Genomic DNA, 19,041 nt, shown 5'->3' with positions numbered 1-19,041 from the left:
CGGGATACAAAGGAAGGACTTCAATAACCGAAAGTGGGGTGAATTACATCAGTCTAGTGCAGTGAAGTGCTCTGAATTCACGTCAGGGGGAAGGGATATGTATATTTGGATATCCCAAGATTGAAGCGCGACTATGATAAGGTAGGCAAAGCTTTTAAAATTTATCTCCATTACAACCAAAGCCGGAATATTTTGGCCGATTGCATTGACTTCTCCGTTATTATACGGAGTTAACAGTTTATGGATCTATATAATATAGATACAAATATAAAAAGTGACGTTTCTACTATTTTTATCATTATCATTATAACATTGAATATATTTGAAGTTTATTCCTGGTTATTAATGAACAATATATCATGTACAAGCAGAATGCCCGTTTTCACACGGGGAGAATACGTTTCATTTTGGGCATAAAGAGCAGCAAAACTGTCACCAATGAATTTAGGGATCCCATAAACTATCAATTCGACATTAATATCGGTCAGTTTCAATTATTTTTAAATGTCACACTCCCAAGACCAAGAATTTTAGAAACGATCCAAAAAGATGCATCAAAAGATTGCCAAGGATTAGTTTTTGGATCAGGGGACACAAAAGTTTTGAATGTGCCCTAAATGGAGTTTTCGTATTTTCTACGGAATAAGTACAACATTCTGAGTTAAGTGATAGTTTAGGTTTGGCTACACTATATGTAATTCTCCAGACTTAAGGCATAGAACAAAAGTTTTGGAGTATGTTTAGTACAAGGGGTCCAGAAGCAAGTAAAATCACAAAATTTACAGGAAAAATGAATGATGCAAGTACTTAGACGTAACATAACGTAACCAAATCTAACCTAATCTAACATAAACTAACCTAACCTAACCTGAACTAGCCTAAACTAATCTAATATTAGTAGAAATAAGCGAAATTCTATCATTTTTTGGAAAATTATGCGGGACCCCCCACACTAATATAACGCAACCTTACTAACCTAACCTAAACTAAACTAAACTAAACTAAACTGAACTGAACTAAACTAACGTTTTCTGTACTTTCCAACTATACCACCATTGTACGTTTCAGCCGTTACTCCCGAAATAAAAATAAAAATAAATGAAATCTTTACGTTTTACGTCCCACGTTAATGCCGGCTAGGCTAAAGGAGATGGTAACGAAGAGAAATGAATGAAATGATGTAACGAAGAAAGTACGAATCCCGAGAAAACTCACGAAGACTGTGTTTGTCCACCACAAAGTTCACTTGGCGAGAGCTGGGATCGAACCAAGAATCCCATGCACCAGAGGTGAACGCTCTATCACTGAGCCACTTCGATCCAATTCACAAAATAAATTTTACCATATGGAAACAAGTTTTGTTGCTGAATATACCTTTCTCTTGCCCCCAGATTTATCATTCTCAGGTTCAATTAAACAATTCTCAATGAAAGAAAACGTCTCCCCAAATATGCTCATGGCAAAAATCAACAACTTTTGGTCTCAAAGTTTATTGTCATACAATAGATTGCGAGTAGTGGTTTTCTGTATTCAAATAAGCGTCCCAAGAATGTATTCTATCTTCGCTCTAATATTGCTCCCCACCAAGAACGGAAGTGGCAGAAATAAAACCACTTCCGGTTTTAGTTTTGATTATAGAGTGAAAATAGTAAGACGAACCAAGAAGCTGTTACCTTGAATCAATTAAACTTCCCAATAATGTATATTCCATCTCCACTGCAATCTGTACACTAAAACCGGAAGTGCTAGAAATCTACTACTTCAGGATTCAATATTCATAAAATATCACTAACCGAACTTCTTAATGTGGTGTACAATGTCACGATTATTTCTTGTTAAACGGTTTGTTATCCTAATGTTTTGTGAAGATAAGTTTGAGTTATTAAGGACATTACAACTAGACTACGAGCATTGCCATTTTTCGTTGTAGCGGCGTCTCAACGTACCAATTAACTGTGTTATCTGAAAATTCCTGGAGACGTATGTTTTCAGAATGTTGTGTGTAATGTAATGTACATAAAAGGAGGGTTAAGAGAATTGTTTGGTGATCTTTGCCCATTGATAGTAAAAGAAGATAAACAAACGACAAGTGAAATTCACACAAATAATACAAAAGGAACAAAACCTTATACAAGCAAAGAAAATTCAGAAGCATAGATAACGAAACTATTGTAGTGTACGAAGCTTCAGTTGACATATGAATGACTTTCTAGAATATCCGCGCGCGAGTGAATTTTAACATTGCCGTGTGTGACATTGTGAAAATTTGTGAATATCTACTGGAGAAGCGCAGTTCCTTAAATGTCTGTAAGTAAAGAATAATTATACTTATTTTATTGTATTATTTTATTATTATTGTATTATTATATTATTGTATTATGAAACAATATTGTATTATTAAGTAATGCATATATTGTTATTCTATTATTTTACATGATCAAAATATCCATTGTGGCAAGTGCATACTCATCAAGTATCTTTTAGGAGGGCTCCATGCTGTACGGGAAAATCTAATAGTATAAGCCATCTGTGTTTCTTGCAGACACGTTTTTTTGGGGGGGTTCTGCCCCTCCCGGAGCTCTTAGAGTGCTCTCCCGGACGAGACCAAAATAATACGTCTATAATATAATAATAAATAGTACCAGCAGTGCCCCCCGGAATACTACATGTGCTCCCCCGGAACATTTTTTTCTGAAAGAACGACTGCAAGCCAGTACGTTTATGTCGTATTGAACGGGTATTATTCTGCACCTTAAAAAGCTACTAGTAATTGTAAAAAGATCCACCTATATTTTCAGAAAAGAATGATAGAACTACATTTTTTTATAAGAGAAAGAGTACAACTGAAGTGTAACATCAATTTTTTATGATAGGCCTATATTAATCATTTCCCTGTTAAATAAATATAATTTTAATGATACAATGTATGTTGAGTTAGGAAGTTTAGGTGAATCCGTGCCTGGTGGACCCCTTTCGTGCTCCCCTCGATTAGAGTGACTTTTCAAAATAAGTTTTGCACAAGATGAATTTTATCTTTTTACTGCAAATTTAAAGTCTGAGATCTTGTCCGTATATTTCGAATTTAAATTCTAGTTCGTAAATTTGTATCGAATTTGGACTTGAACGTTGCATTCAGCACTAAAGTTATAAGAAATGGGAATGTAGCTACTAATTACAGTAGAATCCGAACTACCCGAACTATCTAATACAAATAACTAACCGTTTATCGAACCCATAACCAGTTACGTAGATTGTGAAACGAGAACACGAGTATGGTTAGGCCTTACGTACAATGAATGAGAGGAGATATGTATAGATTGTTTTTTTTTTTTTTTTTTTTTAATGATTGTTGTTTTCACAGTTTTGGGAAGGTTTTCATAACTTAACAACTTATATATATAAAGATATTTACGCTCTTTAATCTTGTGAGCACCCAGTATACACAAAATCTCAAGAGCTGATTGGTGGATCAGTATCTACTGTAGTGAGGTTGTCGAAGGTCAAAAGTTAAAAGAATGGAGATTGATCATAGAAGCGGTCTCTCTACTGCAAGACAGAGACAGTTTCCAAGTTTTCCATATTTAACTTTTATCACTTTAGACATAAGTAGAGAATAGATAGCGAGAAACAAGTTGCTGTAATCAATTAACCGTGTCGAAAAGAAAATTTCATCTCCTTCCTTCAGTTTCTAGTAAAACTAGAAGTGATAGAAAACCATTACGATTTCAGGTTTCGATATTGATCTAAGAGACGAAAAAAAATAATAAAATAGACAAAAAGATTTATCGATTGCATGAAACCGGATCTTGCTATCTATTACCATTTTTGCTCTATAGCGATCAAACTCAAAACCGGAAATAGTTAATTCGTACTACTTCCGGTTGATGGATCTCCTAAATTTAACGAACTCAGATAATAAATCTTTACCGTCTAAATCCTGAACAAGATTCAATGGTCATCCATAAAGCAGTTGTTGAGATTTTTTGTTCCTGACTTGGATAGTCCCCTGGACGGACGGGGAATTCTAGTAAATGGAACTTTGTAACGCGTTCTGGGTCTGATACTTCTCAAGGAACGGACAGATGAATGGGGAATCTTATTCTATAGGGTGTTTCAAAACAACAGCTACAACGTTTGAGAGGTGATTCTTGACACTAAGATAAGACAAAAAGTATAGGCCAACCTGGATGCACAAATGCTTCCTTTCGGAGTTATAATCTGCAGAAAACATGAAGAAATGAAATTTAAAGGCCCACAGCTCCAAAACTATGGGACCTACTGTACTATGGGTCAATACATCACTTAGGAACTAATATATGCTCTATCCAAACATACATGTTTCAGAATCCTAAGGTACTCACGCAACAAATTTTATAGAGGGAGTTTGGCTATGGGCATATAATTTGAAGTACTCACAAACTACCTCTATAAAAATATACCGCAGGACTCTGAAACATGGATATTTGGATAGGGCACGTACTAGTTTTTAGGTATAAGTGAAGTCTTGACCTGACTACGGTAGGTCTCATAGTATTGGAGCTATGGACCTTTAAACTTGATTTTTTCATGTTTTCGGCAGTTTAAAACTCAGAAAGAAAGCGTTTGTGCACCCAGGTTGTTCTATACTTTTTGTCTTATCTTGGTGTCAAGAATCACCTCCCAAATGTTGTCGGTATTGTTTTGAAACACCCTGTATGAACAATGTTCTATATTTATTCACAATTTAGTTTGGAATTGTGAAATATACAGATGTGCTTGTTTTTGAAGAACAGTAGAAATAATTGTTTCAAAATAGAGTTTATTATGTGACTATTAAAATGTTTGTACTGAATAGATCTGGGATGAATTATTCTTCAAATTTCCTTACCCTATAAAGATATATTTATATAAACTATAACAACAGACATAACTGGTTAATTGTAGGCAACTTTATGTTTTCTCCCTCTCTGTCAAGTACATCAAATATTTATAACAATAAGAACTTTGAGAACCATATCAGACAGCTACTGTAAACAGCCAGAATTGTACGTACAGTTACTAGTCTAAAACTACCAAATTCTAGTTCATTGAAAAATTACGTGGAAGAATCGGTTTCTGTGACTTGAAACTAGATTTTTATTTGTAACAGCAATTCTTGACTTTCATAGATAACGGACTGAGTTTACTATAAGTAGTATCTAAGTAAAGAAATATGTATGTCACCAATAAGGAAAAAAGTAACAATAGATAACAACTTCTTCCAGCAAAACAAAAACTAAAAATTCTTGTTGGTAACGAATAACGTAGGTTTTTATCACCACAAATGTTCTTTATTTCTCAACTTCCCTAAAAACTACACAAGCACAATTTATCCTAAAGTACAGTGCCGGATTTACGTGTAAGCTAAACAAGCTATAGCTTATAGTTCCACTCGCTTGGGGGCCAAACAAAAATTAAGGAAAGAACTGGTTTTACATTTCTAAAATTTAAGAGAAAGAGGAAATAAGACAACATATAGCAACAGTGCTTCGTGTTGTGTAAATCCTATGATGTAAGTAATGGGCCCCTTCTGCTAGATTAATTTCTAAAATATTACTAGTTTCTTCATTTCTGTATATAGAGTGCTTACGTTCATCTTGACACATAAAAGGCCCCATTACCTTCAATAACTTAGTGCCCCAACCAGCTCTGCGCAAGTATATTTTCTGTTGTTCAATGTACTCTGTCCATTGATATATGAATTGTCTTTGTAAAATATTTTTACTTAAGCAGAAATTAAATGTTAACAGTAAATAACAAGTTTAGGCGAAATATTAACCATAGTTTTAGCTATTGTATAATCATTCTAGTATCACAATAAAGAGATCAATAAGAGTATATCTCAGTATTAGTTTCATCACAATAAGTAGCATGGGAGACATATGGTGGCTCAGTTGTAGAGGAATTACCACTGATGTGTACGGTCCCTGGTCCGATCCCCGTCAAGTAAGTTTGTGGTGGACATCACCGTGTCCGAGGGTTTTCACGGGATACTTCCGTTTCTTCCCACTTTTCATTCCACCAATTCTTCCATCATCATTCACTTGATTTAACCATCGCGTACGTTAGCCTAACACGCATGAACGTAATACTTTAAACTAAAATATTTCATAGTTTCAATAAGTAACATCAGTTTCATACAACATTTTTTAAAATTATAACTGAATTCGTTTTACTCAATTTACTCAACAGCTGCTCATGATGTTGTACACTCACGCATTCCATTCTGCTGACCTCAATTACAATTATCATAGCCTGCCGTAACGTAGTCACTAACAGTCTCACCTTTGGTGCGACCATTCCCATTGGAGACACTGAATTCAACTTTTTGAGCAAAACTTAACGGATTTATTAGGCCAGATATCCGTGATAAAGGTTTTCCTGAAAATGAAACGAAATCTTTAAGCCTTACGTCCCACGATTATGCAGGGCTAGGCTAAAGGAGACAGTGATTAGGACAAATAATAGAATGTTGTAATAAAGAAAGTGGGAGGAAACAGGAGTACCCCGAGGAAACTCATGCAAACGGTGTTTGTTCACCACAAAGTTCACTTGTAGCGAGGTGAGATCGAACCAAGGGCCGCATGCACCAGAAATGAACGCTCTACCACTCACGTTTACCTCGCTACAAGTGAACAAACACCTCTTCTGGTGCATGCGGCCAGAGCCATCGAGCCATTCGTCACGAAATGGCTCTAAGTTTTTCCTAAGTTTTCGTCATTCATAGGACGCAAATGCAATATGATGCGTACCAAGCAAGTAATAGACCCTCTTTCTTCGTTAGGCATTCCCCGCATAGCGTGCCGTACGCGACGAAGTTTTAAAACCACACATGCCGCTAATGTTCAGAAATATGTACAATCAGTGACGAAAGTTCTTTCAGTTTGTTAAAATTTATTCTGGGAGTAACCCTTTGGGGATCCTATGGTACAATTTGTACCATACGGATGTTTCATGGTACATTGCGTTATAACTCTTCTACTTGAGCTTTTTCGTCCGGTTTTTTTTTTGTTTTGTTTTTCAAGTCCAGAGGCATTGTAGAAGACATTACGTATGGTTTCACACCTTCCTGCGTCCAGACATAGGAGGTGATGACGTCATAATTTTAAAATATATATTTTCTATTATGAAGCCTAGCTTCATGATTTTTGACGGGCTTAGTTTTGCACGTAGAAGATTGAAATTTTGCACAAACATTCAGTCTACCGAGTAGTATTTACCAGATTTTTTTCAGATTTCTGCGTTAAAACAGGGGGGTCTAGAGAGGCTAAAAGTTGAAAAAACGGATATTTTTACCACAAAAATCCCGTTTTTCATTTTCCCGCCTTAGATACATGATGGAAACACGTGAGTCATACCGTCTAAAAGTCAGTTCTAATCTGAAGAAAATGATGTGCAAACCATGATCCTAGGGTAATTAGGGATGTCTCAGGAAATTTTTTACCTGAGATCATGGTGTTTTACGGTAATTTGGGGTATTGTGGAGATTCTTGATAAAATTTCTCCCGCCCTTACTATTCAAGATAGAAGCTTGAAATTTAGCACACACATTTAGTTTACAAGGTACTATTTATCAGATTTTTTAAAGAACTCTACGTTTACACAGGGCCGCTCCAGAGGGGCCCAAAGTTTGAAAATAAATTCCCTCCAAAATGTTCCCTTTGACATCAATTTTCCCTCTTCTGGTATACGATATGGGCATGCAAGTGGTACCATTTGAAAGCCAGCTTCATTCTAAAGAGAATGAGATATAAACCATGATCCTAGGATAAATAGTGACGATGCAGTAGCTGCTTGACTGAAAGTCTAAAAAATACCCCAAAAATGCAGGTACCCGAAAGGGGTAATGGTGATATGGCTGGCGCGTACAGAAAATTGTATTCTTTTTTAATTTACTGAAAACTGTTCTGAAATTGTCTTTCCCTTCTGAAGTTATTTACGAAAATAATATCAAACAGAAAGAACATTTGTCTCTGACAAATATCTAAAATAAATGATACAATTAAACTAGTGTTTGGTAAAAGTCTTCGAACATTTATTTTATTAAATGCTAATAGCAATGTTATAGATAGGCGTATGCAAAAAGTTATTTTCATTTAAAGAAATTGTGATTAAATTATTTTAAAATTGATTTTAAACATTACTATTTATAAATTAAAAGACAAATTCTGACCAAATTATATATTAACTAATTAATAATACCGTTACAATTTCGGCAAATTAACTTTGCGTTCATCGGGCACATTATGAAATACAATTTCTAAGATTACAGCTTATATACATCTTAAAATGAGAGGTCATTCCATGAACCAACCATATTCGTCCTTTCCTTTTTAACAATTTTTAATTAATACATATGCAACTTTTAATGATCAACTTTCACTTAAGAGCTAAACTTTTAATTGACACACCTGTGTTTTCTTAATGAATAACTTTCACTTTTGAAAAACATAAACTTTTAATTGTCTATCCGCTGTTTAATGCACCTGTTTTTACCTCTTCTTTCTTCTCTGTTTTATCCAAAATCTTCCTAAATATATCATGTATATTTAGTCCGCTATTTCAATTCATAAGTTTTTCGCTTCCTTCCTTTTTTATCCATTCTGCCTCTTTCCATTTTCTTATAATGCTTCTTTTCTGCTTTTGCAGCCCCTTTACGCCTTCCCAGTCTATTCCATGTCCTGTCTCCCTTACATGTTTATATATAGCGTTACTATCTCTCTTCAATCTAACGTCGTCCCTGTGCTGTTTAATCCTTTCTTGTAACCTCTTTACTGTTTCTCCTATATAACTCATATCACATTCCTTGTATTTAATTCTATATACAACCCATTCATCACTTATTTGAATCTCTGTTACCTTCCTTTTCCTCGTTCTCAACGGATCTAACATTCTTCTACTTCCTCTTCTGTACGTTCTTACTCCTCCTTCTCTCAATAAGTTTTTTTAAGGCTTCCGATTTTTCTTCTATGCTCTCGGTTCCAAAACATCTGTTCTTTTCTTCTTCTGTATCTTCTCTCACTTCCTTTTGCCTTCTGCCCTCTTCTTTCTTGCTATTCTTCTTGAATCTATCCTCACTATATCCATTCGGCATTAATAAGCTGTGGAACTGTTCTATATATTCTTTTCTCTTCTCGTCATACTGTCTATCATTTTTATCCTTCTCTCCATGTTTCTAATAAAGTTTCTTTCAGTTCCTTCATCTACGTCACTTTTTCTATGGCAATAAACACCTGCTGAACATTGTTTTCTATACCATGTAGTTTCGAATCTCCCTCCTACTTTTCTTATAATCATATCTAAAATGTTTATTTTACGCTCTTCCTCTAATTCTACCTCTAGGCTTATTCCTTTTTCTTTATTTTCTATCCTTGTCGCAAATTGCTCGAATTGTCTCTTCATTCCTTTGCAAATACCTAAGCAATCATCCACATACTTGCAAAACATAATCCGTCTTTCGCCTTTTTCTTCTTTAACTTTGTGTTCCCATTTATTCATCACAATTTCTGATAACACTGGGCTTAGTTTCGATCCTATACTTAGTCCCTCCTTTATTTTCACTAATTTTTCTCTTATTGTACACACACTGTTCTCCCATATAAGTTTTAATGTTTTTATCACTTTCCCTTTCTTTCATTTCCTTATTGTTCTATTCTCCATTTCTTCTTCTAATACCTTCAAAATATAATCCCTTCTTAATTTGGGAAACATTACTTTTACATCTACACTAAACATCAGTGTTCTCTCGTTTCTTCTTCCTACTTTCTCTATCATCCTCTTGAATTCTTCTGTATTCTAACTCTATTACTTACTTGTTCTCCCCTTATTTCCTCAGCTATTATCTTTATTTCCTCTTCTAATGGTTGAAAGATATTCTTTCTGCAATCCATTACTGGCCTCAACTTTACTTCTTTTTTGTGTATTTTCGGAAATCCTTTCATATTCGGAATTCTTCCCTTTTCGTACAATAACTTTCTAAAGCCTGCCTTTATAAGAAAATGGAAAGAGGCAAAATGGATAAGAAAGGAAGGAAGCGAGAAACTTATGAATTGGAATAGCGGACTAAATATATATGATGTATTTAGGAAGATATTGGATAAAGCAGAGAAGAAAGAAGAGATAAAAACAGGTGTATTGAACAGCGGATAGACAATTAAAAGTTTATGTTTTTCAAAAGTGAAAGTTACTCATTAAGAATACGCAGGTGTGTCAATTAAAAGTTTAGCTCTTAAGTGAAAGTTGATCATTAGGTTGCATATGTATTAATTAAAAATTGTTAAAAAGGAAAGGACGAATATGATTAGTTCATGGAATAAACTCCTCTCATTTTAAGAAGTATATAAGCTGTAATCTTAGAAATTGTGTTTCATAATGTGTCTAATGAACGCAAAGTTAATTTGCCGAAACTGTAATGGTATTATTAATTAGTTAATATATGCTTTGGTCAGAATTTGTCTTTTAATTTGTACAAGAACTTCCAAAGCTAGAATGAGTGGTATTATTATTTAATTACAAAAATAGTAGTGGTCTTGAAGACATACTCCAAAGCAGTTGTTCCCAACTATTGTGTCACGTAGTCCCGTAAGCGTATAGCGAAATGTATAGTGTATATGTATAGCAAAATTTTGCATTTTGAAACTCATGAAGCATTAATTATTTAAAGTCTATTTTCGGAGATATTATACCAATAAACACCTACAGTGACTACAGCAATGATCAGTACTATATAGTCACTGCTTTATAGAAACTCCCAAGTTTACAGTATTATAATTTATACTAGTAATAATAAAAAATCAAATAAATGTATTCCAATGTGGTGTGTGTTCAGAAAATGCATTGTCAGTTAAAATAGGTTGGGTACCACTGCTATAAAGTTTACTAAAAATGTTTTACATTTTCCTTATTTTAAATGAAGCAATTCCTCTGTTGAAAGACTTTGGTTGCGATAGTGTTTAGAATACTTCCTTCAACCTACATAAAAAATAAGGGTGTCTTTCAAGTTGAAATAACAGCAGACTTCTAAACATCGCAAATTCAATACTAAAACCGGAAGTAGTAAATTATTGCTTTGAGTTGCGATAGAGATGCAAGGTCCGAGATGGAATTTGTTCTTTGGATGCTGAATCTTTATCAATGCAGTTTCTTGCTATGTCTTACAATTATTACTATTATGGAAATCAATATTGAAACCGGAAGTGGTTGTATAATTCTATCACTTGTGGTCTCAATAGACGAATCATATCGGAGAAGAAATCAAATCCTACGGTTGAATCCATTTCAGAAAACTGCTTCTCACTATCTACTATCATTTGTATTAATATGACAACCAGCCTCAAAATCTGAAATAGTTCTTTTCCACCTCTTCCGGTTTGGGTAATTAACCTACTATTCTTTCACTGTTTTTGCACCGTGTAGATCAATATTGAAAAACCGGAAGTGGCAGTGGGTTTCTGTTACTGAATTTTAGTTGAGAGATACAGATGGAAATGATATCTATACTGCAAAAAATAAAGAAACTACCTTTAGACACAGTAGGGCACTGTACACATTACCCACACTCTTTGAACACGTCTAGATGACACATATTCACCCCTTGTAGATACTGTGTTGTCCAAGAATGTCCCAGATGTACTTACAAAATGTGGAAAATGTATGTCATCACTTTGTTTCCGAACTGTTTGCCGAGAAGAAGTGTTTCAAATATGTCATACTACGGTACACTGTTTCACAGAATGAACACTTTTGAACACTTAAAGCACACTTTATAAACACACACTTGATATATTTACCCCTCAATATCTATGGGGGTGCGGTGGCTCAGTGGTAGAGCGTTCACCTCCGCTGCTTGGGGTCGTTGGGTCGATCCCAGCTCGCGCCGTGTGGACTTTGTGGTGGACAAACACCGTGCTCGTGGGTTTTCTCGGGGTACTCCCGTTTCCTCCCACTTTCTTCATTCCACCATTTCACTCATTTCTCATCATCACCGTCTCCTTTAGCCTAACCGGCATAACCATGGGACGTAAAACTCAAAGATTTCATTTCATTTCATTTTATTTCATTTTCCTCAATATTTATACTAAAAGTGTTTAAATGCTCTTTTATATTTTTAAAGTGTATGTTTGGAAAGCTGAATCGAGAAAAGAATAGGAAGAGAGAACACTCTTCTCATTAGAGTTTGCCGTTTCTGCTCAATCATGATCAAGATTGAAATCGAAAATGGTAAATTTCTGTCATCTCCTCTTTGAATAGATGAAAGATGCAGAAGGAACCCATTGTTCTGACGCTTTATCGATTCTAGAAACTACACCTCTGGCACAGGATATCTAGGGTTCGATCTAGGGATGGGCACGAGCGTATTCGAGCGAGTTTTCATTGAAACTAGGCTCGACTCGAAACAGACATTTTTGAGCTCGACTCGAAAGATTTCTTTCAGCTCGACTCGAATTTGACTCGAGTCGAGACAAAACGAGCCAAATCGAGCTTAATTCTGTATGTAGTTTCAAATACTTTCTTCACTCCTACATAGACAACATAATTATTATCAATGGTACTTACTACAATACTACAACTTATTATTATTATTATTATTATTATTATTATTATTATTATTATTATTATTATTATTATTATTATTATTATAACAATACCGTGTATAAACATGAAAGTTAGGCGGTTTGTATCTGAATACTAACAATAGTTGACTGCTGACCTCGTGAAGTCTAGGGGTCTAGGAGTCGTTCACGAGGTACTGGGTTTGAGTTCCGGAGGAGCAAATATCCGGCTCGAGCCAAGAATTGTTAAAAGTTAGAGGGCCCCGCCCAAACATGTTCGAACTTCTCGGCCAATGTGTAGGATTTCCAACGGCTCGAGCGGCTCGGCTCACAGCTCGTTCACTACTGAGCTAAGTCAACAGCTCACCAAACCGACTCGGCTCGAGCCGATGGCTCACCTGAGCCGAGTCGGTGCATCATTTCAACTGAACCGACTCGAGCTGTTCACTCAGTTGAACCGGACTTCTGCTTGAGCTCGAAACTTCGACCATGCAGCTCTCAGCCTTATTGATAAGGACTACAGTATATACTTATATTGGTGTTCACGACATTTGTGGTTGTCTCGTTATAGAAAATCCGTTGTCAACTTGTTAATCGAGACAAGATGAGATGCGCGCAGTGTCCCATCTCGTGAGCAGCACTAAAAATATTCCACATTACTGCTTACTTTCTCATAGCTTTCTCTTTCATGTCTAATCAGGCAATGATTTCAAAGCGAGTCAAAACGAGCTAAACGAGCGAGTCAGAAAACTCGACTCGTGCCCATCCCTAGTTCGATCCACGTTCAAGTAAGTTTTGTGGTGGAGAACATCGTGTCTGTATTTTTTTCAGGATACTCCCCTTTCTTCCACATGTTCATTCCACCATTTCTTCTATCATCATTCACTTGCCTTAATCATATCTCTCCCTCACCCTAACAGTCATAATCACGGGACGTTAAACTGGAAGATTTTGGAAGTCCAAATACTAGATGGCAGTTAAATAATCGTTATCACTATTATTAGTATTGCGGAAATCATACTTATAAGATTGTAAGGCCAATATGCCCCTGCAATACTCCACTCGATAACTCTTAAATTAAAGTTAATTATTTATTTATTTATTTATTTATTTATTTATTTTTGCAATAAACAGCTGAACCGACGACAGAGTTCGTTAATGGGGTAAACTCGTTAACATCTTCACGGATAACGGAGAATTTAATAGTTGCTATTTATATCCCATTTTCTACTATTGAATCAAAGTTGTATAAGTTAAGACCACCACACGTTTTACTTATGACCCTGCTCAACAACATACTGCCTCTTGACTGACCGGACATCTTAGACAATTTGTTTTGTGAATATGTACGGAGATAGTCACATCGTATATGTGACTTCGGGCTATATATTGGTTGCGTTACAAGGAATGGTTTCCTTCCAAACGTTAAACCGTACATTTCATTTGCATCTATTTAATGTATGCTTCTTCAAGGTGGCCTGTTGCGGCACGGCATAGGATGGGAACGGTACATGCACGTCACGTCATGTATGAATTTAAAAAGGTAACTTATTGCATTTTCAATATCGAAGTCCGAAAAGAAACTTTGTGTACCACAGCACAGCATAGGGTCGGCTCACTATGTGTGAATTAAACTTAAATAAGTTGCAGAACTTATAGACACACAATTGTTAATTTATTTACTTGTAAAACAGATGGTTATCAATTTCTTTTTTTTTTTCGCCTTTCATCGTTTTTATCTATGTAATAACTTCTAGACTTTTAAGTCACGTAGTTCTTATTTGACTTATTTGTTAAATAGATGGTGCTAACATTGCTCGCTGTTTGTGAATTTTCATATCTTTTTCTTATCAATTTAGAATGCCACAGCCCTGTTATCGACGCCAGATGGGGATCTGTGCTCCAAACCTACCAATAATCGTAAGGATTACATTAATAAAGAAACGTCATGCGGATTTTGGATCTTCCGTTTCTCCTGGTTGCAACCTTTGGCTAGTAAAAAGACATATGTTCTCATTTATGGTCTAACAGGGTTGGCTCAATTTGCTCTTGGATCGTATTTCGTTGCAACACTGTCAACAACGGAAAAGAGGTTTAAGATCCCCAGCAGAATGTCAGGTAAGTAGATATTGTAATTTAATGAGCTGTTGCTTTCACTTTTAAGATTTCGGTCTTTAGCTTAGAACATTAAGTGCAAAAAAGTCAGGTTGCTAATGCTAGAAATATGTTATTATAACAGTGTTTTAACTTATAAAGATCCACGGTATTTGAATCATCAATATAATAAAAATGGTTGATTTCATTTAGTTAATGCTACGGCCATTGAAGACTGAAACCATCTATGTATATGTAAAGTTCTATCCCAACATTCGTATAATCAAACTGAGGGAGAACTCTACCTAATCCGTAGAGGCCTGACCAGCAACCACCAGATTAGAACTGGGAATCTCTCGATTGGAAAACGAGAGATTTAACCATTATCTTTAAGCCCTTTCATAGTATAAATACATCAACTTTCTGTAAGCCTTTCTCATTAGCCTAGTGACTAATGCGTGTGTCCTCAATGCTAGAGCTTCCGGATTCAATTCTCGATGAATGAACCACAGTGGTTCAGATTCGATTTTAGACAGTAGATGTTGTAAAGTGCAGAACTTCTAGTAAATATGACGGAAGCCAGCACGGGTCTAATAAGTATATATCGTGTGAAGTATAATACGAAATTGAAAAATCAACAAGTTTATTAACAAGTAAAAGAATGATTTTTCTTATACGTTGAATAACAAATAGTCTGTTCGTGCGTATCAACAACAAGTAATATATAATAATGAAGTTCCGAAATAGTAATTTAGATAACGTATCCTTTGAATAATTCTTAACCATAAATTTCCTTTATACTTAATACTAGAAACAACACTTGAAATAAAATAAGAAGGTGAGCACAAATGATTCATATGCAAATGGACTCGTGACAAGTTACAATATTTTGGAAAGTTAATAAGACCAAATATATATTTTTAAATGAGGCCTTTTTATGCCGGAATAGTACGATGGAACTTCCTTTCCCCTTTACATATTATTATAAAAAGAATTTAGTTATAACATTATAGATTACGACCTCTATGAGACGTAAGTAATTATCCTAACCCTACGTCTTACCTGCTAAATCCAAAGTAAGGTGTAATCGGCACGGCACGGTTTAGCTCCGACTCTAGTACTGTCTTTGCCCACAAAATGGCAGCACACTTCAGACACAGACCAGCATAAATTAGATTATGTCTCTCTGTGCAGAGTTTTAATCACTGCGCTCTTACAATATATTTCTTATACAAAATAAATACAGAAATATTTATTGGGACTATTACGTTACAATGTTATTGTTGAAGTGTAGTGGAACTTTTCAATTACCAAAAGTCATAGTACTGAATTCTTGATATATTGGCACAGCAGGAAGACTGGTGGGCAGGACTCGCAAGGATCCGAATCACACTTCTTCCAATATTAGCAAATCTCAGCAGCGGCGAGGTTCTCAAGCCTCAGTTGCCTCTGCAACTTCAGTCATCTCTTCTGGTTCTGTCCGCAGCAGATCGCCACATCCATCAGAACATACAGACAGTTACGCAGAACGTCTTCAACAATCTCCACCTTCGAAAAAGCAACATCTTGCTTCTACTTCAGATCTTAACCAAGTTCCAATGGACATAACTACAAATCATTCTGACGGATCCACTCCACCTCCAGTTCATTCCATGTTGCTTACTAATTTCGACATAAAATTCAGCAATGCGAAGTTTGTTGCCATACAACTACGCAAGTATCTCCCTCGAGCAGCTATTTCAGAAATCGTCCATACGAGGAATGGCATCATCTTAAAAACTCCGGATCCAACTCTGCTCACTACAATAAAAAACAAAGTGCCTATTGATACTTTTGGTCCAAATGCGAAAATTCAGTCGCTCAATTCCTCTACACGTAAGCAGCCTCCACCTCCGAAACGATTACCATTGCTATCTGTCGTTATTCGGGGGGTTGACCCATCTTATACAGATGAAGAAGTCCAAGAGGAGCTCAAGCTCGAGGGCCACACCATTACGAAAGTCATACGCATTCGAAATGATAACGGGCCTACCTATATGGTCCGTGTGCTTACAAACCATCAAGACACCATTGATGAGTTACTAGCATCAGGTGCATACATTTACAACCACAAGCACAGAGTAGAACCATCTCGAACACCAGTACCTATGCCAGTCCGCTGTGAACGTTGCCAGGTCTACAATTCCCATCATACGTCCGATTGTAAAAGTTCAAGTAAATGTGGCTACTGTGCTGGTCCACCTGACACCCGGACTTGTAACAACTTGCAATTGCCACCAAAATGCGCCACTTGTAACGAACAACATCCGGCCTACAGCTACAAGTGTAAGGCAAAGCCGGACCCTATTCAGGATCATCCGAGCTCGTTGTTCCATTGCGACCGCCGGCACCAGCTCAAACCAATCCACATCCGATTGACGCTCCAGTATCATTAGACCAGCTATTGACGTTTCTAACACTAGCTTTGCAAAATATACATCCCTTCATTAGGCCTCATATGTTACAACAAATGATTCTTGCAGCAAGAACCACTTTTCATATTAATTTTACTGCAACCTATTCCGGCAATACTGTTCATTTTCATAAATCCCATGCTAGTTCACTCGTTTAACGTCATGGCTCTAACTTTCCTCTTTCTGAACATCCGATCACTACCAAAACACAAAGTTTTATTCGAACAGCTTCCTCTTGAGGAACGTGTTACATGTTTCTTACTCAATGAAACCTTTCTAACAAACTCTCGTACTTGCCGTTTACCACGCTATACCATGTTACATTCTGCAAATCCGGTACCTGCACTTCGAGCCAATGGGCGAGTAGCCATAGGAATTTCCCCTCACATTCCTTATCGCCAGCATCAGTATACAGCAACAGCTCTTCCCGAACATCTCCTTGCCACAGTTTATTTCAAAAATATCGTCATCACCTTAGCAACTGTATATTAGGGCGTGTCATTTTTGAGGGTGAAATATACGTTTTGCAATTTTTCATAATGAGGGGTCTTAAAAGTATGTTTTTTGGTATGAGAAATTCAAATCCGTACTTAGTTTTGTGATTAAAGAAATTCTAGCTAGGTAAATCAAGATTTAAATATAGCAAAAGAGCAGTTTTCGGAATTTCATACTGAAATACTTTCGAAAATGCCATGCAATGCTATAAAATAAATTATTTTTCCATATGCAACATTTTATTGATCATCAAACATATTAATAAAGCTAGAGGTATAGTAAGAAAGAATATATAACCAATACTTTAAGAAAACAATAAAATTTCTGCATACATAGACGTACGTATTGAATTACTGTATTTAGACTTTATATTATTGCATTGCAGTTACTAAGAACAGGCATTATTTTGATTACGTACTATTATCTTTCTAATTGTTTTACTAAAAACATGTAACATTCTCCATGTTTGAAATGTGTAGCTTCTGTTACAAATCTTGAGAAACACATTTTTCATTGATTTTAAAAATACCTTACTCAACCACATTAAGAAACTGCTAATTTTCATTATAATGAATTATTTTCTAACTGCTGCATCATACAGTTCATACACTTCTTACTTACTACTATATATATGCTACATTTGTGTTACATTTTGTGATAAAGCTGTCTTTGTTTTATTTAACACAAATGTATTCAAGAAACAGCAACAAGTAAGCAATACTATTAACGCACAACTTATTCACAAAACAAGTTCCATTATGTCCTGTTTTGATTCATTTTCGGACATCAACTGTGGACTTGCTTCTTGAACTATCATGTACCCCTCACGTTTCTCATGCGTATAGACTTTTTGCTGCTACCTATGTAACTTGCTTCACACACCTTTCTGTAGATTGAGCGTGATATGGCCACTGTGGTACTTTCTTCGGAAGTCTACAAATTTCTTTACTACTACGTTGAAAGTTTGCATGTCAAGGGAGGTTCATAAACACGTTTAGACCAGTCGATCATCTCTAGCACGAACGAGGCATTGGGGTCGATAGCAGGTGTTTTACTTGGACGTACGGAGAGATTTCCTTGTACTGCCTCACTTCTCAAGTTAAGTATCTTTTGAAGTACAGCATCCACAACAATCTTCTTCTGCATATTAAGTCACTGCAGTTGAAACAAGATGTGGCGTGACCCTTTTCCCAGCAATGCTTGACTTTGATGTTGAACCAGCAGGGTAATAGACAGTGACAATGTATTTCACTATCCGCCTAAGATTTATGGGATATTTGACGTTAAGTTCATGTTTAAAAATCCACAAACGACGTAGTCTATTTGCAGTAGTCAACTATCTTGAATGACTTACTGGACCAATTTCAAGAAGCGTCAGATCCCATGCAGCTTTTCCAGTGAGAATGGCCTGTGTAATCTGATATCCGTAT

General features: G+C 35.9%; 1 protein-coding gene across 1 annotated transcript in view; it reads left to right on the top strand.

Moving 5' to 3' along the window:
• Positions 1–2,160: 2,160 nt before the first annotated feature.
• The window catches only part of LOC145683649 (solute carrier organic anion transporter family member 74D-like), a 498,670-nt gene continuing 481,789 nt past the window's right edge, over positions 2,161–19,041 (top strand). The window contains exons 1-2 of the mRNA XM_081754989.1: positions 2,161–2,307; positions 14,429–14,687. Of these exons, the coding sequence (XP_081611115.1) occupies positions 2,302–2,307; positions 14,429–14,687 (265 nt within the window). The 5' untranslated portion in view covers positions 2,161–2,301. The remainder of the gene's footprint in view (positions 2,308–14,428; positions 14,688–19,041) is intronic.

The sequence above is a fragment of the Thermobia domestica genome, chromosome 4 (assembly GCF_964235325.1).
Source record: "Thermobia domestica chromosome 4, izTheDome1.hap1.1, whole genome shotgun sequence".
In the NCBI taxonomy this organism is placed as follows: Eukaryota; Metazoa; Arthropoda; class Insecta; order Zygentoma; family Lepismatidae; genus Thermobia; species Thermobia domestica.
This window is presented reverse-complemented; position numbering and strand designations above follow the sequence as displayed.